Source organism: Setaria italica, chromosome VIII (assembly GCF_000263155.2).
Source record: "Setaria italica strain Yugu1 chromosome VIII, Setaria_italica_v2.0, whole genome shotgun sequence".
Taxonomy (NCBI): Eukaryota; Viridiplantae; Streptophyta; class Magnoliopsida; order Poales; family Poaceae; genus Setaria; species Setaria italica.
The window spans coordinates 11,341,686-11,367,967 of NC_028457.1; the positions used below are offsets into that span (position 1 = coordinate 11,341,686).

General features: G+C 44.6%; 1 protein-coding gene across 1 annotated transcript; it reads left to right on the top strand.

Moving 5' to 3' along the window:
- The first annotated feature begins 231 nt into the window (after positions 1-231).
- LOC101775095 (UDP-glycosyltransferase 72B3) lies at positions 232-1,944 on the top strand. Its single transcript, XM_004980299.4, has one exon. The coding sequence runs from the start codon at positions 313-315 to the stop codon at positions 1,774-1,776; it is 1,464 nt and encodes a 487-aa protein (XP_004980356.4). The 5' UTR covers positions 232-312; the 3' UTR covers positions 1,777-1,944.
- Positions 1,945-26,282: the final 24,338 nt, after the last annotated feature.

Here is a 26,282-nt window from a genome sequence, read left to right on the forward strand (position 1 = left end):
CCTATATCAAAGAAAAAATATATTTATTTGTTAACAATATGTTGTTTCGTGGGTAGCATACACAAAAGCAGCCATTTCCATTTTCTAAAAAAAGGTACAATAGCAGCCACCCCCTCTTTCTTGATTGCTTCGCAGGCCAACAGCTCAACGTTTTCTAATCATGGCATCGGCTGCCTCTGCTTATAAAATCGGACACGAGTGCACTCGCCAACACAACATCGCCCACTCAGCCACACAACCTCGTTTACGTTCTCAGCTCAGACCAAAACGCAACACCACTGAGAAAGAAAACCAAAACCGACCCCAAAAAACATGATGGCCATGAACAATGGTGCACCCAACGGCTCTGCGGCGCGCCTCCAACATGTTGTGATGCTGGCGACCCCGGGGATGGGGCACCTCATCCCTCTCGCGGAGCTGGCGAAGCGCCTGGCTTCCCGGCATGGTGTTACGACCACGCTGATCGCCTTCGCCTCCACAGCATCCGCTACGCAGCGCGCCTTCCTAGCCTCCCTCCCGCCTTCTGTCACCTCACTCCACCTGCCCCCCGTTGATCTCTCCCATCTGCCGCACGGCATGGCCATCGAGACGCTCATGTCCGAGGAGTGTGCCCGCTCCGTCCCTGCCCTCACGGAGATTCTCACCAAACTGAAGGAGACCAACCGTCTCGTCGCCTTCATCAGCGACTTCTTCGGCGTTGACTCCTTCGATGCCGCGTCCAACGCTGGCGTTGAGAGGAGGTACCTGTTCATCCCCACCAACCTCCATCTGCTCACCCTGCTCCTTCACCTACCTGAGCTCGACGTCTCAGTCCCCGGCGAGTTCCGGGACCTTGCTGAGCCACTGCAGCTGCCTGGCTGCGCCCCCATTCCTGGGATGGACCTTCTCTCACCGCTGCAGGACAAGTCCAACCCTTCCTACAGGTGGATGGTCCACCATGCTTCACGCTTCACTGAAGCTGATGCCATCCTTGTCAATTCCTTCGACGCCGTCGAGCCGGAGGTCGCCGCAGTGCTCCGCCAACAGAAGCCAGGCCGCCCCCCAGTCTACAATATCGGCCCGCTGATACTGACAGAGAGCAAATCCACCGGTGGCGTGAACACGGCGCCGCCATCCTTGTCGCGTGCGTCATGCCTCGATTGGCTGGACCGACAGCCGGCCAGATCAGTGATCTTCGTCTCGTTCGGCTCAGGTGGTGCGCTGCCTACAGAGCATATGCGTGAGCTCGCGCTCGGGCTAGAGCTCAGTGGGCAGCGATTCCTGTGGGTCGTGCGGAGCCCAAGCGACGAGGGGGCAGTGAGCGACAACTACTATGATGCCGAGAGCAAGAAGGACCCTTTCGTGTTCCTGCCGGAAGGGTTCATTGAAAGGACCAAAGATGTTGGGTTCCTGGTCTCATCATGGGCCCCACAGGTAGACGTGCTGACCCACGAGGCCACAGGAGGCTTCCTAACACACTGTGGGTGGAACTCCACCTTGGAGAGCCTTGTCCATGGAGTGCCGATGGTGGCATGGCCTCTATTTGCTGAGCAACATCAGAATGCAGTGATGCTATCTGAGGGGATTGGAGCCGCGATACGGTTGCCTCAGCCGAAGAGCAAGGAGATGATCGCCGGGGTAGTGAAGGAGCTGATGGCGGGGGAAGGGAAGGGTGCTGCGGTGCGAACCATGGTGGCCAAGCTTCAGAAGGACGCACTAGAGGGCTTAAGAGAGGGTGGTGCTGCCACGGCTGCACTAGCTGAGGTGGTAGAGAAGTGGGCAGCCGGGGAGAGCTAGCTACTTGGTGACCCTTCGAATCATTTGCTAATATTATCTTTGCATATTCTGAACTTTTAATTCCATATCTTAAATTGTAATTTCTTTGCATTGTACCAAGGGAATGTACTTTACTTTGCATTTGTAATGTAACTCTTGAATAAAGGGAAGTTTGTCTACATGCTGCGGCACAAATGACCAGTTGTATACTTGTATAGTGACTGCAATACTAAATACAAACGAAACATATGAACATGAGGTAACTGAAGATCACATTATTTGAGAAAAGAAATGAGTATATGTGCATCGATTTGTCAGTTCAAATGGTTTAAGTATGTTTCCAAGTTTAAAATTAAAGCAGGGACGTCTCTATTGATGAGTGCGCCAAGACATGCGATAGATTGAGATGCCGCACGAATGGCAGCACGCATGAATACCACCTAGGTTACAGTTCTATGGAGCAATGGCGGCCTATGTTTGCAGTATGTGGGCATAATCCTTGACTTGAGGCCTCGTTGTGCCTCACGGCGCGGCAGTAACACATGTGTGATTGGGTTCCAGTAGAATATAGATGTAGTTCTTGAAAAAATTTGTGCTCCAAATATGCCCTAACTTTACAGCCTTTTGTAAATAAAAATAAATACCTTTTTTTTTTGGAAAAGTTATGCATTCCAAATAGTAGGTTGACCTAACTTTACGCCTTCAGTAATGAAATGTTGGAGAAAAAGGCCGGAGTAGAGGTGAGGGATTCTTTTTTCAAAATGTTGATATATGTTTTGATAAATGTTGATTGCATTTTCTAAAATGTTGAAATATATTGTGAAACATGTTGAAATTAGTAATTTTTTTGAAAATGTTGATATGCATTTTTGAAAAATGTTGAATCTAGTGTTTCTAAATTTGATCAGTTTTTAAGAAAATGTTGAATTTGTATATCTTGTTTGGGCTTAATAGGATTTAAAGCCACAATGCTTAACTAGCTTCAACAACTTGTATAGGAGCCCCCGACCGCTAGACTCAAATGACACTTTTACATCGGTTTATCATAATTGAAATCAAGAACTTCAAATCCATGGCAATATCACATTTCACTAATTAGAATGTTCTCATGTTTAACCATGCATTATTTAATTTTTCGTTAAAAAATTTAACATATGAGGCTATTTCATTAAATTGGGAGGACATGTCTATACTGCATGAAAAATGAATAGGCTATTGGCCCATGAATGCCACTCAGTCCGAAGCTAGCGACATGCTGACGCACGTGTCATATTGATCTGAACTAGTGGCTGGGGCGCACACTCGCGCTGCCATCGTTTGGTGAATACAATTCATCATTTCGTGTGTCTGGAATAATAAGCTAAACAATTACTGTGTGTACATAAACTTATTGATTATCTGGTCATCAGTCCGAAAGGCAATTGTTCAATTGATTTTTCAGAGCAAAAAATGCTGAGCCGCTAGCACTATTTTGCAGAGTATTCTCTTTGGTATATGTTTTTATCCATAGCTATAGCTAATAATAGGCTACTGGGCTGTTCGTCCTGGCAGTTCCGGCCCAAAGGTAAAACTCCTCATATCCGATGGACTGCGACAGGCTACCAATTCAAGCTCAATGCACATTGCGCTCCGAACACCTGTGTTCGTCTAACCCTGCATTCCATTATCCTATGGGGATGACGACGGCGGCGGGCGTGTAGCTCTCATCCGATTCCACCCTATGACCGGCGACGACGGCGGCCGGGGATGCCGAGCTCCCATCCGATTAGTGGCGCTGGGCCTCGGGACTGCCACTCTGTCAGCAAAGAGCAGTAGGAGAAATCCACTCGACTTTGGATCAGTGATACATAGACTGAGTAGGAGATCGGAACTAAGATCGCCCCACGAAACAACATAATGAGAATAGCTGTACAGTATATGGAACTTGAATCAAGATTTATAACCTGAAGATTGCAAAGAAGTTCCAGCATTCTACAGAGTAAAGAGAGTGTGAACGGACCTTTAGCACAGACAGCCGATCTCGAGCGCAGTCAGAGCGAGAAGCAAGGATAGCAAGAGCAACTGGAGTGCGAGGGGTAGCCGGATGGGAGGTAACAGGTCGTCAGGTATCGATTAGACACTCTGCTGTTATTGTGCGTCGATTCAATCAGGAATGAGGTTAAAAATATAACTCATGAGAATGAAAAAGGATAAACAAACACAGATATTCAAAAAGGAAATAAAGAAGATTCGGGTTTTTACCAAACTAATTGTAGAGGACTGAACTTGGTGACAAACAGCCCCAAGGATGCAGCAAGTGTATGTTCCCGTGGATTAGAAAAAATCTGCAGCAAGACACAATGCAAATGATGACGTGCTCAAGAGTAAATTTTGCAGGGAACGGATCTGCATTGAAACAAAGGAGGAGAGGCGACGCGTGAGGAAGGGCATGCGGACTGGAGAGACGAGGGAGGAAGGGAAGCGCCGGGTCGTCGTCCGCAGCACGCAACTTCATGTCAGGCAGTGAAGACTTCTCCAATTTCGTCAGTTAAACAAGAAGAGCAAGTTGGCATCTCAAGTACCGGTTCAGCGACTTTGCCTACGTCGTTAATTCAGCATCTGACGGTGTCACAACCCAAATGTTAAACACAAGATTAACATGTTAACATGAGCATTATTTGTGCACAATGAAGCATCAATACATAAGCATCCATTAAATTCATGAAATTGTTGTTTATTGTTGAAATTCAAACTTGTGGAAAAACTCAAATTTCTGCTATGTAACTGTATCTCATATTATTTTATTTAAATACTAGATGCAATTTGATGAATTTATAGTATTTTTACTTAATTTTTCAGTAATGTTTTCCCGTGTTAAGAATTCATTTAAGTTTCAGGTTTAGCTATTTTATTTTGTGAATTACATAACAACCTGAGTAGTTCTTGAGGTGATTCTTGTGGCATTGTCTTCTTTGTGATTTTATCTTTCAAATGAGTATTTTTGAGGGATTTTTGGGTGCCTATAGCTAGGTCGTTTGAAGTGGAGAGGTGGGACGGTTTGAAGATCAGCTGGGCTCACGCGTCAGTCGCCCCCTCCTCCTCTCCCGCGCCAGCGCGCTCACCGATTGGCAGCATCGGCAGTTCCTGCCTCGTTGCCATGGCTGGACTGGCCACTATTGCCTCATCCATGCGAAATCCCGGTTGTGCCCTCGCTAACCCTCACCTTTATAAGCTCGAGCGCCATCGCTCCCCAAACTCTATTCCCTCCACCACTGCCGCCGCCACCTTATCCAGAGGGCCGCCACCTCCGCCACCAACGGTGAGTCTCCGGTCAATTCCTTGCCGCTGGAGCTCCCTCGCAACATCACACATCCATTTTACCCCTCACCTCCCCTTCCTTTTCCTCGTGCAAGTTCCCCGCCGGCTGCCTCCGTCCACCGCCTATCGCCGCCCCTGGCGTCCCTGCTGCGCCGCCTCCTCCTCACTATTGGGCTGCCGCTGGTTAGCTCTGCCACCTTGGGGCGCGGTCCCACTGTTCTCCCTATCACGCTGTGCCGTGCCCCGCTGCCGGCCAAGGCCACGGCTGGCCATGTGTCGCCGGCCCGTGCCATGCCTATGTGTGCATGGGTGTCCCGTGGGAAGTAGAGAGAAGGTGAGGTAGGGTTATGGGAAAAATCCATGGATCCAAGTGCAACACACTAAAAGATCTAAGGGCTTGGATGCAAAATAACCTTAGTTTTCTTTTGTTTCCTAGAGCTGAAAATTTTGGAAATGTGTAGAAATATGTAGAAAAAGCTAAAAATGCAAAACTTGTGTTTTTTATTCCTGTTGATATCTAGTTTATTTCAAAAATGATTATGTGCAAGTTCTTGTTGTATATCTGGTGCTATGATTTATTTTGTTCTAGATTTGTTAAATACTTTATAAGTCATGTGATGATCAAAAATTATGGAACTAATTTTGTTAGCTTCCATTTATCATGTATGCTCCAGATCTGCAACTTGTTTATGTAGAACCTATGGTTTTCACATTGTATTAGATCTATTTTTTACTTGCTGTCTTAATATTGTTATTTATATGATAATTAGTAGAAAAATGATAAAATTTTGAAACCACTTCTGTTAGCCTGTGTTTTCTGTATGGAATTCAAGAAAAATAATATTTATATTTTCATGGTTGATTTACATACCTATTATGATTTAATGTATTTAATAACTATTTATATTATTTATTTTAAACCTCATTAATGAAAATAGATTTTAAGGTAAATCCAACTCTCATGATCATGTTTTGTGATCCTCTATCAGTGTGATTTATTTTATAATTGTTGCTCAACCAGTGATTTTAATCTTGCAAATCATGCTTGCTAATGGATTAATCATTTAAGATGATCATTCCATTTAATCTTGTTGATTGGTTACTATTGTGGGTGCGATTGTTTTGCTAACAACTCATTCCTTAGTGTTTCTATTATTTTCCATGCATTTCTTGAGTATTTGCACTTATAGCATCATCTCTAATGCATGCACATATTTCATTCATTTTAGAGAGTGACTTGCAGGAGAACGTGACTGTTGAGCCCGAAGCCGAGGCTGAAGTAGAGGTTGAGGTTGATCCCGAGGAAAACCGAGGCAAGCAGCTATGCATACTTATCCTACTTTTCTAAATAAATTGTTACTATGTATAGCTATGGGATGCATGTGGGTTACTTATCTTATTGCATTATTAGAACCTGTCTTTGTTATTATGGCCTCCCTTGCCTTATTATCATACACCTTATCGCTCAAGTAGTATGGATAATAATGAATTAATCTTGTTAATTTCTTAGCCATGCTTAGATATAGAATGATCACTTTACTTTCGTCAGGAAAATGGTTATAGGTTAATCAACACCGATTCTAGTATGGTTCTCTAATGTTGTTGAATAAACGAATATGATGGTTAATTGGATACGAGATTTAAGCGATGTGTAGGGTCACGAGATTGGAGTCTCGGTGATATAGACCACTTGAGTTGATTAAGGACCGTCCGTTGTTGACGTGGGTTTGAGCCCCTTTTCATGCTACCACATGTTCCCGAATGGGATGAATAAGCCTAATACCTTACTTGACTCGCTCTATGAGGCACGGTTCTAGATGTGTGGTCCTTGGATTATGTAGAGGAGCCTAGGAGTGTCCCAGTGGACCTAGGATGTCCTTCACACAAGCTAGGCATGTTTTACTCATAGTTCGAGGCGGTTTGGAAAGGGTTGGCTTGAGTATCCCCTTGTGCACCATTAATCGGGTGTGCGAGCCGCAAGGTCCTCGAGTCATGTGGGTAAAGAGTGCGCCCTTGCAATGATAAATCAATTTGAATTGCCACACTCTCGGTTATGAGCAAGCTCAAGTCCCACGAATTCTTCATAGAGTTATTGAATGCTTATGTATACTTGTTCATATATTTACGCTCTATGTCACCATGTTGATGCAATTGTTTTCAACTAAAATTTGAAGTGGGTTTGGGCAAGATTAATAAAACTTGCTAGCTGTCCATAGGGTGTTATTCACATGCTTATGGTCAAAAATTAAGAATAGGATGAGATAGGCTTTTGCAAATTTACTTAACTTTAAAGCCTTACTCCTTGTTCAACCCTATGCATGATCCTTGTTATATATTTGCGTAAGACTTGCGAGTACCTTTTGTACTCATCTTGCTATCACTCACTAAAGTTGCAGGTGAACCAGAGGCTGTGTTCGGTCACTTTTACCCCTCCGATCCGAGGGTGGGTGATGAGTGACTAGAGCAGCCATTGTTGCTTCGATGGTGTTCTTGGGCAACTACACCATCATTTTTTTGCGTTAATCTATCGTATCCGCTGCATAAATGTGTTCTTCTCATGAGTTAAATGTTGGGTAAACTTAAACCTTAATATTTAATCTCATGTTGTTATTATCATGAATCCAAGACTTGTATTTTGGAACTCATTTAATTAAATTTCAGATTTGATCCATGTATGTCACGAACTAGTAATCTTAATTGTTGAACTTGTGTAATGCTTAAAATTGCTCTTTGTGGTTCATGTGGTGATGTGTGATTTGTACGGTTGGTGTTGCTCGATCTTGGGTATGTTGTGAACACCTACTAGGACTACCGGATTTGTCTCTTGTTATGTTGAATTGCATCGAGTCTTTGCATCTCTAGGTGTGGGTTGTCACTTAATGTGTTGCAAGAAGAGTAAGTGTTGGCTCTCATCCTATTGGCATGACTGTCAATTCACTTAATTCAAGTTCAAATTGGGTAGTTCTCACAGCCAGCCTCTATCGCTCGCGCTTGATGACTACATCTCGCAGGCACCTAAGTTTCATTTTTGGACACTAAACAGTGTTTATTGCGGTTCAATGTTCCTCCTTAAATTAATCACTCACCCTTTGTTTTTAGGTAGAGTGCTGGCTTGTAAAGAACTTATCGAAGAAGAGAACAACTCAAACCCTATACTAAGTAGCTTAGTAGTAGATATCCATGTCACTCTAGCGGATAGCTGTATCGAGGTTCTCCCCAAATTTACCCTGAATCAGTGATCTTTGTTGTTGCTTGGTTGAATTCCCCCAAGTTCTTGCAATTCCTCTTCTTCTGTTTCCGTTTTTGTTACTGTTTCCTTGTTATGCATTTCCTTGTTATGCAGTTCAATTCCTCACAATTGGTAATCAGCGCCATCATTCCTCAACTGATTCCCTTCTTTTGCAGAGCCAATTCTTCGATCTCTATCCGATTGGCGCGGTGGTAGTGGGTTTCAGCTCACCCGTGTGAAATTCCCCACCCTCCCACCCGAGATTGAAGAAACCACCCCAAATCCCTAAATTTTGAGTGTTGTGCTGAATCTGATATGTGTAGGTGGAGGAAGATTGCTCTTTGGTTTGGGTTGCAAGGCAAGTCCTTGTGTAAAATTCCTCGACCAATTCTGCAATCTTGATGCCGGTAGACAGTTTTGTGACTCTTCTTGGGGAGGGCTTGTCCTGAACTAAAGTCACACGGATACAAGATGATAAAGGTGTCTAATGAGTCATCTAGAGAGGTGGAATTTGCCACTGCTGTCGAAGTGAATGGAATCAGGCGTACTCTGGATGATTTCATGAAAAAACAAGAAGCTCACAATATTGCTTTGGAGGAGAAGTTAGATAAAGTATGGGGTAGATTATCTAAATCCTCAGATCCTGTTAGTAGACCTCAACCAGAAGACAAGGGCTTGAATTTCAAAGGTAACAACTTGCCTGATCCTAAGGAATTCAAGTTCCCACCACCACCTCCACCACCACCAGCCACACAAATCAATAGATCATTGCATTTTGGTAGTGGTCCTCAGATGAGCTAGAGACATTTCTATACTAAACCACACAGCACACAGGCACAAATTATGTTTCACCAAGGTCCTGAAGGGTCCATTAGAGGTATGGCAAAGAGCAATGAGGAAATTAATTGGCATGATTGTCCTTGGGGTGAGCAGGAATTAGAAGACTTTTATGCCATGAAGAGTATGGCAAACAGCATGAGTTGCATCTTGAGCCTAACAAAACTAGAGACCAGACTCTACATACTAACCAAAACTTCACCAACAAGTCTCTACCAAAATTACAGAATATATAGCTTAGTAGAAACAACATTCATTCTTTTACCAACCAACTTTAGCCTAAACAAAGGGCAGTCGCAAGAGGACCCAAACTGTCATTTCCTGAGTTTGATGGTACTGATACTGATGGTTGTATTAGAAAGGCAGAAAAATTCTTTGAGATGGTAGGAGTACCAAATGAGGACAGAGTTAAAGTGGCAATCATGTATATCAAAGGGCATGCTGAATATTGGTGGAGAAGCACAGCTTGCAATCCTTCATCTTTACGATGGCACCAATTCTGTGGAATGCTGGGTGATCGATTTAATGAGATTTCAACATAAAAGTTATTGGCTAGTTTCACATACTAAATCAGAGCGGGATAGTTTCTGACTATGTTGACAAATTTGAGGAACTAATGGGTCTAGTTAAGAGAGATAATCCATCCCTGCAAGAGGAATACTTTATTTGCAGTTTTGTCTCTGGGATGAAAGAATACATTCAACATCATCTGCAATGCCACAAACCAAGCTCACTGACACAAGCATTCTGGTATGCTAAGAGATTGGAACAGGTTAATCCAGTGCCAAGAAAAATTCCTTTGTACAACCCTACATCCAAGCAAGTTAAACCCTGAGCTAGAGAGGTGAAGCCACAACAGGTGAAGGAGAATGTTCAGAACAATATAGTAGAATTAAGAGTTGCTGGCAAATGCTTTAAATGTAGAGAGCCATGAATCCTAGGACATGCAAAAGTTTGCAAAGGGAAATAGACATTTGCAGCGATACTAGTACAAAATGTTGAAGGGAAAGATGAAGTAGTAGTAGTGGATGATAGCTCTCAGTCTGAGGATGGTGAATATTTTGATGCCCAACCTATTCCAGTGGTACAAATATCCATGCATGCTTTGGTGGATAGTGGCAGTGATGTCTCTTCCATAAATGCAAAATTTGCTATTAAGATAAACTGTAAAATCTTATCTGTATGCCCTGTACAAGTTGCAGCTACTAATGGAGCTAACATGGTGAGTGAATCTGCTTGACTGCCTTGTTCTTATCAAATTCAAGGCAATGAATTCAGCTCAGACTTCAAGCTGCTAGAAGTGAAAGGTTATGACATTTTTTAGGAGCTGATTGGGTTTATGAGCACAGTCCTATGGGGTTGAACCTAAAAATCAGAGAGTTTTCAATCACAAAATATGGCAAGCAACTTATCACCTTCACAGATGAATCTATACCAAACAAAAACTTATTGATTAGTACAAGGAAATTGTGTCAGTTACTCAAAAAGAAACCTTTGGCTACTATGATTGTATTGAACAACAGTTCCACTCAATCAGCCAATGATGGTCAAGACACAATCCCAAAAGCAATTCAAGATATATTGCAAGAGTTTGATGATATTTTCAAGGAACCTATAGAACTACCTCCTCACAAACAAGTTGCCCATGCAATTACTCTTCTTGATGACAACAAGTTTGTCAATCAAAGACCATATAGATTACCTTTCCATCAAAAAAATGCCATGGAAGAACTAATCAAACACATGCTCCTTTCTCAGATGATAAGGCCAAGCATTAGTCCTTACTCTTTCCCTATGATTATGATCAAGAAAAAGGACGGAACATGGAGACTTTGTGTTGATTATAGATAGCTCAATTCTAACACCATCAAGAACAAATATCCTACTCCTGTCATAGATGATCTTCTGGATGAGTTATTTGGAGCAGCAATTTTTTTCCAAAATTGACCTGAGATATAGTTACCATCATATATGGATGAAGGAATAAGACATCCCCAAAACTACTTTCACCACCCAGCTAGGGCATCTTGAATACGTGGTCCTACCATTTGACCTTGCCAATGCTCCAGCCACTTTTCAAACTCTCATGAATTCAGTCCTTGCCCAATTTCTTAGAAAATTTGCTCTTGTCCTTTTGATGATATTCTCATTTATAGTTCAACATTGAGTGATCATGTGGATCATTTGAAGCAGTGCTGACTGTACTGAGAGAAAATAAGTTGTTTGCCATGTTGTCAAAGTGCACTTTTGCACAGACAGAGATTGAATATTTGTGTCATATAATTAGCAAGGTTGGTGTGGCTACAGACAGAAGATCAACATTATTTAGAAGTGGCCAGCTTCAACTTATGTCACACAACACAGAGCATTCTTGGGAATGACAGGATACTATAGAAGATTTATTCAGGGTTATGGAATTATTTGTAGGCCTCTCTATGATGCTCTAAAGAAAGATTCTTTTTGCTGGACTGACAAAAAAAATCAAGCATTCCTCACCTTGAAACAGATCATGTCTAAGCCTCCTCTATTGGCACTTTCTGAATTCAACCAGCCTTTCATCTTAGAAACTGATGCTAGTGGGAGTGGCATTGGTGCTATGATAATGCAAAAAGGGAATCCAATAGCATTTTTCAGTAAAACTCTGAGTCCCAAGGCTACAACTTCTTCCACTTATGATAGAGAAGCCATGGCTATCTTGGAAGCAATCAAGAACTGGAAATATTATTTTGCAAGTACTTCAGTGATTGTTAGAACTGATCAACAAAGCTTGAAATATATTCATGAGCAAAGGTTACCAGAAGGTATCCAGTATAAGCTTTTAATCAAGCTACTGGGCTATAATTACACTGTGGAGTAGAAAAAGGGAAAAGAAAACAAAGTAGCAGATGCCTTGTCAAGGGCACCTCATGTAGAATTGTTAGCAATATCTTGTGTTATCCTTGCCTAGATTGAACAAGTTACTGCTACTTATGAACAAAACCCTAAATGTCTGGATCTTATCACTAAGCTCAGCATTGACAACTCTGCAGTTCCATCTTTCTCTCTGCAAAATGGCATCTTTAGATATAAAGGAAGAGTACTCATTGGAGAAAATGGAGCACTTAAACAGCAGCTGCTTGAAGCTTTTGATAAGTCTGCATTGGGTGGCCAGTCAGGTCAAAGGGCGACATACAAGAGATTGAAGTTAGTCTTTTATTGGTCAAGAATGCATCAGCTAGTAAAAGAATATGTCAAAAACTACCCAATTTGATAGAAAAACAAGGCAGAGCATACACCTTATCCAAAGCTATTTGAACAACTCCCTGATTCTAATATGGCTAGGACCCACATCTCCATGGATTTTGTAGAAGGCCTTTCCAAATCAAACAACAAAGATGTCACGGTGGTTGATAGATTCACTAAATATGCTCATTCTCTCACTCTAAGCCATTCTTTCATAGCTGCTGATGTTGTCAACTTGTTCATGGAAAACATCTTCAAATTACATGGTCTGCTAATAGTAATGTTCATAGATAGAGATAGAATCTTCACTAGTAATGTGTGGCAGTCTCTCTTCAAAGCTTAGCATCAAGCTGCATCTTAGTACTACTTATCACCGTAAAACTGATGGTCAGACAGAACAAGTTAATCAGTGCTTGGAGAACTATTTGAGATGTATGTGTTTCACAACCCCAAAAAGATGGTATTACTGCCTTTCCTTAGCTGAATGGTGGTACAATATGTCTTACCACACTTCACTTAATATCACTCCATTCCAAGCTTTGTATGGTTTTCCTCCTCCTCAAGTTGCTGAAGTGATACTACCAGACTCTCCAGATGATACTGCTCGAGACATTTTGCAAAACAGACAACTAGCTACTTAGTTGATCAGAGACAACTTGATGATGACTCAGGCAAGAATCAAACAGCAATCAGACAAACGTAGAACTAAAAGATCATTTTAAGTTGGTGATATGGTATACCTATCGACATTCTTCCCTAAGCATCCACCATTCACTGAAACTGCTTTCCAAATTCTATGGCCCATTTAGAATCTCGGAGAAGATTGGCAAGGTTGCATACAAGCTGTTACTTCCTGAAGGCTATCACTTACACCCAGTTTTTCATGTCAGTCAGTTGAAAAAGCATATGGGTCCTCAAGTAGTTCCAACTCCTGCTCTCCCTCTCATCGATGGCAAATGCAATATCAAGGTTCCTCCAATGGAGATACTGGAAAGGCACATAGTCCCTTGCAACAATGAACTTGTTGTCCAATGGCTCATCCAGTGGTCAAACTTACCAGCATCCGCAGCCACTTGGGAAGATGCCAACTTCATCAGAAAGGGTTTTCCATCCTTCCATCCTTGAGGACAAGGATGTTAAGGTGGGGGCTTTGTCAGGTAGTGAAGACTTCTTTAGTTTCATCAGTTAAACAAGTAGAGCAAGTCGGCATCTCAATTACCGGTTCAGCAACTTTGCATACATCGTTGATTCAATATCTGACGGCCTCCATCACCGAGCTTGATGACTGCATCTCCTAGGTGCCTAAGTTCTGTTTTCGAACACTAAACAATGTTTATTTTAGTTTAATATTCCTCCTTAAATTAATCACTCGCCCTTTATATTTAGGCAAAGTGTTGGCTTGTAAAGAACTTATTGAAGAAGAGAAGAACTCAAACCCTAGACTACGTAGCTTAGCAGTAGATATCCCCTTCACTCTGGCGGCTAGCTGTATTGGGGTTGTCCCCAAATTTACACTGAATCAGTGATCTCTACTGTTGCTTGGTTGAATTCCCCCAAGTTCTTGCAATTCCTCTTCTTCTGTTCCTATTTTTATTGCTGCTTCCTTGTTCTGCAGTTCGATTCCTCACAATTGGTAATTAGAGCCATCATTTCTAGGCTGATCCCTTCTTTTCCAGAGCCAGTTCTTCGATCTCTGTCTGATTGGCGCGGTGGTAGGGGGTTTCAGCTCACCCGTGTGAAATTCCCCACCCTTCCACCTGAGATCGAAGAAACCACCCCAAATCCCTAAATTAACAGTCGATTCAAAGCAGATAGGGTTGCAGGACATCTGTTCCTGTGTAAAATTCCGAGTGCTGTGTTAAATCTGATCTGTGGAGGTGAGGAGGAAGATTGCTCTTTGGTTTGGGTTGCAAGGCAAGTCCTTGTGTAAAATTTCTCGACCAATTCCACAATCTTGGCATCGGTAGACAGTTTTGTGACTCTTCTAGGGGAGGGCTTGTCTTGAACCGAAGTCACACGGATACAAGATGATAAAGGTGTCTAATGTGTGGTCTGGAGAGGTGGAATTTGCCACTGCTATTGAAGTGAATGGAATCAGGCGTACTCTCGATGATTTCATGAAAAAAACAAGAAGCTCACAATATTGCTTTGGAGGAGAAGTTAGAAAAAGTATTGGCTGGATTATCTAAATCCTCAGATCCTGTTAGTACACCTCAACCAGAAGACAAGGGCTCGAATTTTAAAGATAACAACTTGCCTGATCCTAAGCCATTCAAGTTCCCATCGCGGGCCATCCGCGCGCGATCGCTCAGTGCATGGCAACGGGGTGACTTGTCCCGGCACCCCAGGCGCGTCACGCGCCAACCTTGGAGGATTCTAACTGCACCGAACTTTGGTGGTGAGAGAATATGTAAATGGACTTAAATATGTGGAGTGTAGGAAGCAACTATCGAATATACGGATATTCAATAGGTTCCCGTGCCTCTGGACCAGCCCAAACTGTCCGAAAATGTTTAAGTATTGGTATGCCAAAATGTCACTGCCGAGACGCGCTGTCGTGCTCGAGGATCAACAAACAACTGTGACGCAGAACGCAATGTTAGATCGAACCTCCTCTTGCATCTTAGCTATCTATGCAAGGCTGTCATAATTGTTGAGGGACCTGATTACAGGATCACAGGTAGGCGCATCCAGTCGATGCCAGGTTCAGTCCACCAACACTCGCTTGTTTCTGCTTTGGCAGGGCCTGCGCACTGAGCGCACCATGCCAAGAACCAAGTGGTATCTTGATTCGTGCAAACATAATATTGGCACTACAGCATCATCAATTAATATCTTGGGCATCAGGGCTGGCAGGCGTGGCAGCAGAGGCGGCGGCGGGCAGTGGGCGCAGCGTGGTGGCTGCAGGGCAGGGGAGGTGCGTGGAGGCTGCAGCGCACGGCGGCAGGCATGGTGAAGGTGGTGCCGGTGGACGCGATCAAAGGAGCCACCGCGGGATAAGGGCATGTTTGGTAGAGCTCCAGCTCTGAAAAAACAGCTCCAAATCCATAGATCCAGCTAGCTCCACCATAGAGCTGCTCCACCGTGGATCTAATATCTCAAAAAACGTTTGGTACAGCTCCATTCTTGTCTTTATCTCACTGGCAATTTGGGCCCATGCATAAGAATAAAAAAACATGTCCTTCCTGGCGCTGTTGCACGCACGGTTGAGGTGCTGGCGGGCACGACCTCGCCGGCGGTCAGGCGGCCTTGCGCGCGCTGGCAGGCGCGGCCTCGCTGGCGGCCAGGTGGCCGGGTGCGGGGCGGGGCGGTGCTCCGACGGGCGGAGCGAGGCAGCTGGTGGGCGCGGCCTCACCGGCGGCCACGTGTGGGGCGGGGCTCCAGCGGGCGGGATGGCGCTCCGGCAGGCGGGGCGCGCTGGCCGCCGGCGGAGCAAGATGGCGGTCCGGCGGGCGGGGCGGTGCTCCGGCGGGTACGGGGCGGCAGTCCAGTGGGCGGGGCATGGCGGGGCTGCGGTGAGCGGGGCGCGGCCATGGCGGCGCGAGAGGAAGCTACGAAGAAATAGAACGAACCGGTCATTTCCACTAATGAGTGATAGTGGTGGGTAATTTCGTCCAACTCCACCAAATTTGATTTCGTGGAGCACCCCCTCAGGTGCTCCACCAAATCCATGGATCTGGGGTAGATCCACCATTTTCGTGGAGCAGATCTGTGGTGGAGTTGCTAGATCTAAAACCGTTTGGTTGAAAAAATCTAGAGCAGAGCTGTTTTTGAGGATCTGGAGCTGTGTGGAGCTCTACCAAACAGGCCCTAGGTTAGAACTCTACAGTCTGATCTAACAGTTGGAAGATCCCCGCACGAATCTCAAACACCAGAAGTCCAATAATGAACACCAGAAGTCCAATAAAGAAAAGGCCTCCAGATGTTATATAGGAAACCCAAGCGCTGGGTGCACGCGGCCCAACTACATGAGGGCATGCTAGTAGAGAATTGGCTTTCGATCCGCCCCCTTTTATCCCGGTTTAAAGTTGGCCCGGGACAAAAGGGGGTGCGCCACGGTAGGCAAAAATGGAGGGGAGATTTACTCCCGGTTGGTAATTGCAACCGGGACTAAAGGCCCCCCTTTAGTCCCGGTTGCAACGACTACTGGGGGGCTATCGGCGGCGGCACCCTTTTATCCCGGTTGGTGCCTGCAACCAGGATAAAAGGGTGTCCTTTTTATCCCGGTTGGAGGCACCAACCGGGACTAACTATTCAACCGGGATAAAAGGTGTTCCTTTTTGTCTCGGTTGGAGTTTTTAAGTGAGATAAAAACTCATCCCCATTATATACGGCCAAGACAGAGGACTTTCTTCCTCCTCCAGCCCGAGCCACTCCAGCACATTGACAGAGAGAGCTGAGCTTCACCTACTCTTCGGTGGTGCCGAAGCAAGCAAGGGAGGTGATGCCCGAAGTTTTTTCCCTCATTTTTAAGTTAGAAAATAAAGTTAGAAATTCGTAGTAGGCACCGCCGTCCCCTCCGCCATCCCGCCGCCGTGACCGCCGCCGTTCCGCCGCCCGTCACAACCTAGTAGGCACCGCCCGTGGTTCCGGGGAACCGTCCCCGCCTCCGCCGTACCGCCGCCCGTCCCGCCGCTGTCACAACCTAGGCACCGCCCGTGGTTCCAGGAAACCGTCCCCGCGCCCGCCACCCTGATCGCCGCCGTCACAACCTAGGCACCGCATGTGGATAATTCGTAGAAATTCGTAGAAATTCGTCAAAATTCGTCGAAATTCGTAGAAATTTGTATAAATATTTTGGACTTTGTAGGATTCATGTTATTTTATGATTTCATTATATACATGTATGATTTCGGACTTTGTAGGACTTTGTAGAAATTTGTAGTAAGACGATTTCTATGACTGTCATGTATGATTCCATGTATGTTTCCATCAATAGTTGAAATGGCAGACGATGAGACCGCAAGGTATATCATGGAGCAGATAATCGCTGGTGATGGTAGTGGCGACAATGTTCCACTATCATACATGGATGAAGAGGGCACCCAGGCGAACATGTTCCTCAACATGTCCGCCGATGGGAATGAAGAGCAACAGCCGCAACAACAACTTGCCGTGGCGGAAGGTTCCGGCGAGGTATATATAACCATTCTTGTATTGTTTCACGCCACCGTTACTACTACGTACTAATTAACGAATCTTGAATTGTTAGCCCTCCGGATCGACACAAGGGCAGAAGACCCGAGGTCGTACAAAGGTGATGGAAGGGAGGCTTGTCATCACGGAAGTGACAGAAGAGGGCAGGCCGGTTGCTCCCGAGAAAGTAGCAAAGAAGTACGTGAGTCAGATCGGGGCAATCGTCCGGGACAACGTGCCTATCAGCATCAGAGAATGGAAGGGCAGAAGCACTAATCCGTACGCCCTTCCAGAGACAGAAAAGAATATGCTGTGGGAAGACGTGAAGAGACATTTCACATTCCCCGAAGGATATAGTGAGAAGGATGTCAAAGCGTGGACGCTTAAGAAGATGGCTACTCAATTCCAGACATTCAAGAAGATGCTGGATACCCACTACATCAAGAAGGGCCGAACTCCAGACTTCAACGCGTGGCCAAAGTTGAGGGACCACTGGGATGCATTTGTTGAATATAAGAGGAGTGAAGAAGGTGTGAAAAAGATCACGACCAACATAGCAAATGCTAGTCAGAAGGGCTACCACAATTATTTGGGGTGAGGTGGGTATGGCTCAGCAATTCCCAAGTGGAGGAAGATGGAACAAGATCTGATCAAACGGGGAATCGTACCTACAACTATTGAATGGCCCGAACGATCAAAAAATTGGTACTACGCTCATGGAGGCTCCCTAAGACAAGAGGATGGGACGTTGATTTTTAATGACACAATACGTGAGAAGGCCGAACATCTCATGAAGAACATTGAAGATTCTAAGGCTGGGAGGTTGAAGGTGGGTCGAGAAAATGATGAGCTCACATTGGCCATCGGTAATCTAGAGCACCCAGGACGTTGACGAGGGTTCGGGGTGGTTCCGTGGAAGTTTGCTTTTCGAGGCGACAGCGCCTCGTACAGAAGCCGGAAGCGAAGAAAGGAACAGATTGAGGAGAGCTGGCGGCAGATGCTAGAACAAAGAATGATGGATGAAATCAATCGGCGGGTGGCCCACGCAGTTGCGGAGTTGGCCCAATCTGGAGCATTGCTGATTCCTAACACCGCCAGCCCTTCTCAACGCCTCTTGAGCAGTTGTGCTTCTACAGGGGTCCCCGATGTGCAAACGCCCAGGTTACCCGTGGAGGAGCAACGGTTCCCCGTGGATGCCATCACACAACGGACCTCATGTGAGCTACATGCACAGGTCGGCAACCTCACTATTAAGGTATACTTATACATAATATTTATGCAATCTTGTCAATTGATCCATGCCTCGAGATCGGAGTTCAACTTGTTTACTTCTGCTATATGTACAGGTAGCGTACGTGAGTGCGTTAGCAACCCTGGCGGGGCAGAGCAGTCATGGCATGGAAATTCCAACAGGCTACGCCAGCATCTGCGTAGAGCAAATAGTTGATCCCCAGTATGTAGGTCTAGAGCTCGACTTCCCGGGAGGCGACGGGGAAAAGACATTGGCAGATGCGCTTCATGGGATAATTCTGTGGCAAAAACGCTACATCATTATTCCCAGCACGGAGCCATCTCCTCAGACCTCAAGACCGCTCCCCGTAGATCCCCAGCAGTGACCTTCTCCTCATACCTCGAGACCATCATCTCCTGCTCCAGGACCGTCCCTTCCATCTATATCAAGGTCTCCATCTCCACCACATCCTGGTGTTGGGAGTGACAACGACAATAACAACACCCCTCCCCGATCACCGTCGCCGGCACCAAGAGCGGCCCCCTTGAAGGAACCTGCACCACCACTAAAGAAGTCACGAGCACCGCCTCCCAAGCAAAGATAGAGAAAGAAGAAAACAAAGGAGCCTGAAGTGACTCGTAAGGAACGCTTTGAGGCAATGTCTCATGCGGAACAGTGGGCAGAAATCCAACGAGAGGCCAATGAGTGGTTCAAAAAACAAGCCGAAGAAAAAAAGCAAGGGAGATGGAACCACCGCCAGTAAGTCGGCGAGATTTAAATTTTTTTATCAGGATGGAAGAAGGAGCCAAGAAAAGGATACCACTCTTGTCAAACTATGAACGGGCTCTAGTAAAGGATGATGAAAAGGATAAAAGGAAAGGAAAGTCATCTTCCAGCGGTCCAGTCCCCGACCTCAGCCATTTATCAAAAAAAGATGCTCAACGGGTAAAAGCAATGCCCTTGGATCAACAAGCAAATGTATTGAAGTTCATGGAAGAAACAGGTCTGGAACTTGATGAATGCATAGGGCAAGTTGAGACGCCAACTGCACCGCCCCCTGAGCCGAGATGGCCTTATGAGCTAGGCAAACCTCTAGTAAAGCCTTCATTGGTACGGAAGCTATCAACAAAGATGTACGCATTCCATCAATGGTACATGATGGCATCCGCCGACTCGAGGGAGATGATCGGCATGAAGGTAAAACCGATAGATTTTCACGGTGAGGGGGAGAAAGTGCTGTGGCTAGACTTCAAGGATATATACGAAGTGTACCATCATGATGCCCTGGACGTCTCTCTAATCAGCGCTTGGGTTCTATAAGTGTCCGTTTATCTCTACATGTAAATTTTGGCGTGCGTCACCGTACTAACTTCATCTTCCATTTCATGTAGGATGCTAATTCAGACATGCCGCCGAGAGGCGTACCTACATGTAGGCTTCATGGATCCATCTGTAGTTAACCAACAACAGATACAATTAGCGCCGGAAAAAACCTTTGCGGAAATATACAATTTCCTAGACAACCAAACATTCAAGGATTTCATACTACTTCCATACAACTTCAAGTAAGTGTGTGTATACCGTCTACTTTCGATGTCTTTTTCCTTATCTCTACATGTTAGTTAGCTCTAATATGCATGAACATTTTACGTACGCAGCTTCCACTGGATCCTTATTATAATTGAGCCTGAAAGAAGCCACGTCACTGTCTTTGATTCGTTCAGAAAAGATCTGGTGGACTACCAAGAATTGCAAGACATGCTAGGCTTGTAATAATTCTGGACCTTTATCTGTATGCAAAAATTTATTTCCTAAATTTTATCCCTGTTACACTATGTCATTCATTATTCTAATCCGCAGCGCATGGAAACAATTCATAAGGACACACAAAGGTCCATTCAAAGAAAATCTTACATGGAACACAGACTTCCCGGTACGTATGCAGTCTGAACATTTATTACATTGTATAACACGAATATTTCATAACTTATTTTTTTCCGCACTGAAGTGCTTAAGATAGGAACCCGGGAATAACCTATGTGGCTACTACATCTGTGAGCACATGCACAGTTTTTTGGGACCCAAGGGACCGAAGATGACGCCGCACAACTTTAAAGTACGTAAAATAAATATATTACTAGTTAATTATTTTCTAGCTCCTTATATGTATTTGTTCATGTAACATTCACAAATTTCCAAATTATAGATGTTAAATATTCAACAAGGACTCTTGAAGGAGGAAAGAGTAGCGGCAATATGTGAAGGTCTCATTGGATTCATAATGGACGAGGTGGTAAATCCAAGAGGAGAATTTTATTACGATGGACGACAATTAGACACGCGATCAGCAACACCACGACGGGAAGATTGTAGGAAGATACTTTGATTTATTTGTATATATAATACGCGCTAATTATGATCGATTTGTACTAAGCTAGTTGAATTGTGTATATGAATTGTGTATAAGGATTGTGTATATATATAGTAATTGTATAATTACAAATCTCATTCGTTTAAATACTAGTTAATTTCGTTCTAAAAAAATCTCAACTACAAGGTTAACAAATTAAAAGGGTCGCGGTACTACTATACGTATACGTGATGCATGCATGAAAAATTCAGGCGTCACGGTAGTGCCATGCAAGCGCCATTTAGTCCCGGTTGGAATCGAGCCGGGACTAAAGGGGACCCCTTTAGTCCCGGTTGGGAAATCCAACCGGGACTAAAGGGACCCCCTTTAGTCGCGGTTGGATTTCCCAACCGGGACTTTATCCCGGATGGATATCCGAGAGATATGCACCCTACCAATGGGACTTGGGTGGCAAGACCGCCCGGACTGAACGGTTGGTCTATACCTCATATCCATCCAGGCCCTATCCATTTTGCTGAGGCCCGGTAAAGGCCAATTCTCTACCACATAACCATTCTGGCCCAACCAATTTTGGATTGTTCCACAGGTGACAACTTTTGTCCTCCTAACAAGTGTCTTTTCTTGAAACTTGATCATTCTTCTTATGAGACCTTTTGTAATCAAAGCTGTTGTAACCTACTTGAGTACTTGACCATGTGCAACAAGCTCTGAGGTTTTAAAAAAAGATGTCCTGCTCGTATCAATCTACATTTATATAGTAGATATAGTTTACGTAATATATCTCCCTTTCATCTAACAAAAGATAATAATAAGATGGTATATATTCACAGGTGTGCTACAACCACTGTCGACATGCGCGTCACTTCGCACAAAACTGCTCTTGCATGGTTGCTCATTTTGTCCTCTTAGTTTCCCTTGCCTATTTCATTTTATTCACCACTAATTAAGACTCGATGGAGGCCAATGTGGTGATGTGTGCATGATTAGCTCATCGCTAGCATTGGACTGAGAGCCATCGGGCAAGCGTATTGCACGATAATGAACCCATATGCATCGCCACCATGTTCTGTGCTCGGTCAAATCGCAATGAAGTCCGTGTAGAACAGTTATGCATGCTACTTCCAGCACAACTTTTGCTTAGGAACGAACAAGAGGGATGCAGTCACCCTTGTGGCAATAAACCTCTAGCTGCGAACCATGCAGAGACTCGTGTTGTAATCTCAAACGGACTCGTGCCCTGATGCGACCATGCCTGGATGAGGTTCACCTCCAGGACATGCAATAAACAAAATATACATATTTATACATAGAAAAACTTAAATATACATATTTATGGACGTTAGAATTCAAGTGGAATTGACAGGTATTAAATGGCGGTTTAGATTGTATAATGACGTTTAAGTTATTCTGTCTAGACCGTTTAATTCTTTTTTACCATTTAAGCCCGTTTCCGTTTAATAGACTATTTACAGCCTAAACAAAATAGTTGGCCTCCATCCACTATTTAGACGCTATTTAAATGGATGATTTAGACGCTATTTAAATGGATGTTTAAGCCGTTTAGGCGAACATTAATTGCTTACTCGCATACTTGTTGCACATTCCAGCTTCAGCTTGCACATAACCAACCGGGGCATGGTTTTTGCTTGCACTGGGAAACAACAAATCATATATATATATATGCACTTGCTAAATTCTATCTCACAGGTCATGCATGCATGGAACAAGGTCTTCATCTGATCCATGCGGAGAATCTAAAAATAAAAGCAATATCTTCAATGTTTTAGTGATGTTCGATTGTAATTGTTGTAAAACAACCGGACTCTAGAATCCTAGAAGGAAAGAAACACTAGTAGAGAATTGGCTTTCGATCCGACCCCTTTTGTCCCGGTTTAAAGTTGGCCCGGGACAAAAGGGGGTGCGCCGGGGTGGGGAAATTTGGAGGGGAGCATTACTCCCGGTTGGTAATTGCAACCGGGACTAAAGGCCCCCCTTTAGTCCCGGTTGCAACGGCTAGCTGGGGGGCATCGGTGGCGGGACCCTTTTATCCCGGTTGGAGGCACCAACCGGGATAAAAAGGTTAGTCCCGGTTGGAGGATCCAACCGGGACTAAACTTCCAACCGGGACAAAAGGTGTTTCCTTTTGTCTCGGTTGGAGTTTTTAACCGGGATAAAAACTCATCCCCCACTATATCCCGAGATAGAGACTTTCTTCTTCCTCCAGCCCGAGCCAGTCTAGCACATTGATAGAGAGCTGAGCTTCACCTACTCTCCGGTGGTGCCAAAGCAAGGGAGGTGCTGCCCGAAGTTTTTTCCCTCATTTTCGTGGGAATTTGACTCAGCCAACACAAGTGTTGCGAAGGTTTGCTACTTCATCCTCGTGTTATGCTTTGATTTATGCTTTGGAGATGGAAAGATTATTTGCTAGAATGTGATGATGAAGTAGAAAAATGGAGAGGTATTTTGAGCTAGAATGTGAGGGAGATTGATGTGTCATATATAGTATGCATTATTTCAGTAGTTTAAAAATGATGCTACCTTATCTAGACGGTTTATCTTATCAAATTCAATATGGTTTTTTAAATCCATACTTGTTGAACTTGCATACCGTGTTCGCCTCGGCGAGGATGTTCTCCGCCGAGCAGCAACATATGTCAAGAAAGAGGTTCGATTCCACGAGAAAGAGTGGATACGGACATCGTGACCGTGTCCCCTTTTCCGTAGCATCTAACCTCTTTCATGATGAAGTGCGGTGCCGCCCAGCTGAGGACATCCTCGCGAGATGACCACGGTCTTCAAGTTCAACAACTTCTGTAGTGGTAAGGAAAGAATTTTTGTACATAGATGACTTCTGCTACTTGTTGAACTTGCATACCGTGTTCATCTCTCCGAGGATGTTTTCCGCTGAGCAGCAACGTATGTCAAGAAGGAGGTTCGATTCTACGAGAAAGAGTGCATACGGATATCGTGACCGTGTCCCCTTTTCCGTAGCATCTAACCTCTTTCATGACGAAGTGCGGTGCCGCCCAGTTGAGGACATCCTCGCGAGATGATCACGGTCTTCAAGTTGAACAACTTATGCAGTGTTAAGATAATAATTTTTGTACATAGATGGCTTCTGCTACTGGAGGAAGTGGCGATGGTGGGGGCGATCGTGGTTCCTATTATGGCAAGGTTCCAATCATAGTTGGCCCTCAGCATAAGCCGAAGAAAAAGAGCGCGCTGGAAAAAGCAATGCTTCGTTATTTGCAGCAACGTCATGAAGAAGCTGTTGCCGCGGGTCAGGAACCTCCTTTTGGTGGTCGTTATGCTCCACCCTCAGTCCCGGGTGTTTCACGTCCACTTAGTACTACCGTTTCAGGTGGCACAAATAAACCTAAGGATGAGGTTGGGTCAGCGGAACCTTCGTCTTCACCGTCCAAGGATGCTTAAAGTCCTCCGTGATAATAACCAGTGGATGGCTTGTTGTATTGTATCATGTTGTTTGGGACTTTAATTTAAATATGTGTATTTGGATCTTCATGTTGTTGTATTGTACCATGTTGTTTGGATCTTTAATCGATTTTCACGCGTAATCCATTGTCAAGTGTAATCCATTTTCATGCGTAATACGATGCAGATGGACCGGCAATGGATGTATAATGCAGACAGGCGGAGCAAGGTGTTTATTGATGGCTTGCATTATTTTCTCGAAGTGGCAAAAGCGAACAAGCCAGAGAATGGGTTCGTATGTTGTCCATGCTTTCAATGCAATAACAGGAAGGAGTATTCAAAGGATTCCTGGGGGACTATTCACAGCCACTTGTTTAAATACGGTTTCATGCCTAACTATTTGGTTTGGACCAAGCACGGTGAACTAGGGGTTGTAATGGAAGATGGCGAGGAGGAGGAGGAAGATGACACCATTCCGGACTGGGTTGCAGGCCAAGCTTTTGCAGGTACTACAATGGGCGAGGCTGATGAAGATGAGTTTGCAGAAAATGACCCTACTGATGACCTTGGTCAGGTGATACAAGATGCATACAGAGATTGCGAAACTGAGAAGGAAGCAGCAAAGTTGCAGCGCATGATAGATGATCACCAAAAATTGTTGTACCCAGGTTGCCAGTAGGGCCATAAAAAACTAGGTACGACACTAGAATTTGTGCAATGGAAGGCAAAAAATGGTGTGTCCGATAAGGCATTTCAGGGGATGTTGAACATTGTCAAGAAGATTCTCCCCGAGAATAATGAATTACCGTCCACAACATATGAAGCTAAACAGATTATTTGCCCTCTCGGATTGGATATTCAGAAGATACACGCATGCCCTAATGACTGTATCCTCTATCGTGGTGATGAATAAGAGAAATTGGATGCTTGTCCCGTCTGCGAAGCCCTGCGGTATAAGATCAGGTGAAATGATCCTGGTGATGTCGAGGGGCAGTCTCCCAAGAAGAGAGTTTCCGCGAAGGTGATGTGGTATTTCCCTATAATACCACGCTTGAAGCGCTTGTTCAGGAACAAGGCGAATGCTAAGTTGATGCGATGGCACAAAGAAGACCGTAAGGAAGATGAGATGCTGAGACACCCCGCAGATGGGGCACAGTGGAGATCAATTGATAGAACATTCCCAGACTTTGAAAGTGAAGCAAGGAACATAAGGTTTGGTTTAAGCACTGATGGATTCAATCCATTCGGTGAGTTGAGTAGTGGTCATCGTACTTGGCCTGTGACCCTTTGTATGTTCAACCTTCCTCCTTGGCTGTGCATGAAGCGGAAGTTCATTATGATGCCGGTGCTTATCCAAGGCCCAAAACAACCCGGCAACGACATTGACGTGTACCTAAGGCCGTTGGTTGATGACCTTTTACAGCTCTGGAAGGAAGAAGGTGTACGTGTGTGGGATGAGGATAGACAAGAGGTCTTTAATCTACGAGCACTGTTGTTCGTAACCATCAACGATTGGCCTGCATTGAGTAACCTTTCAGGACAGACAAATAAGGGATATCGGGCATGCACCCACTGTTTAGACGACACAGACAGCATGTACTTGAAGCACTGTAAGAAGGTCGTCTATATGGGTCATCGTCGATTTCTCCCTGCTCACCACCAGCTGAGAAAGAGCGGGATGCATTTCAAAGGGACGCCAGACCATCGTAAAAAATCTGCACACCGTAATGGAAAGCGTGTGTTCGAGATGATGAAGGATGTATATGTAGTCT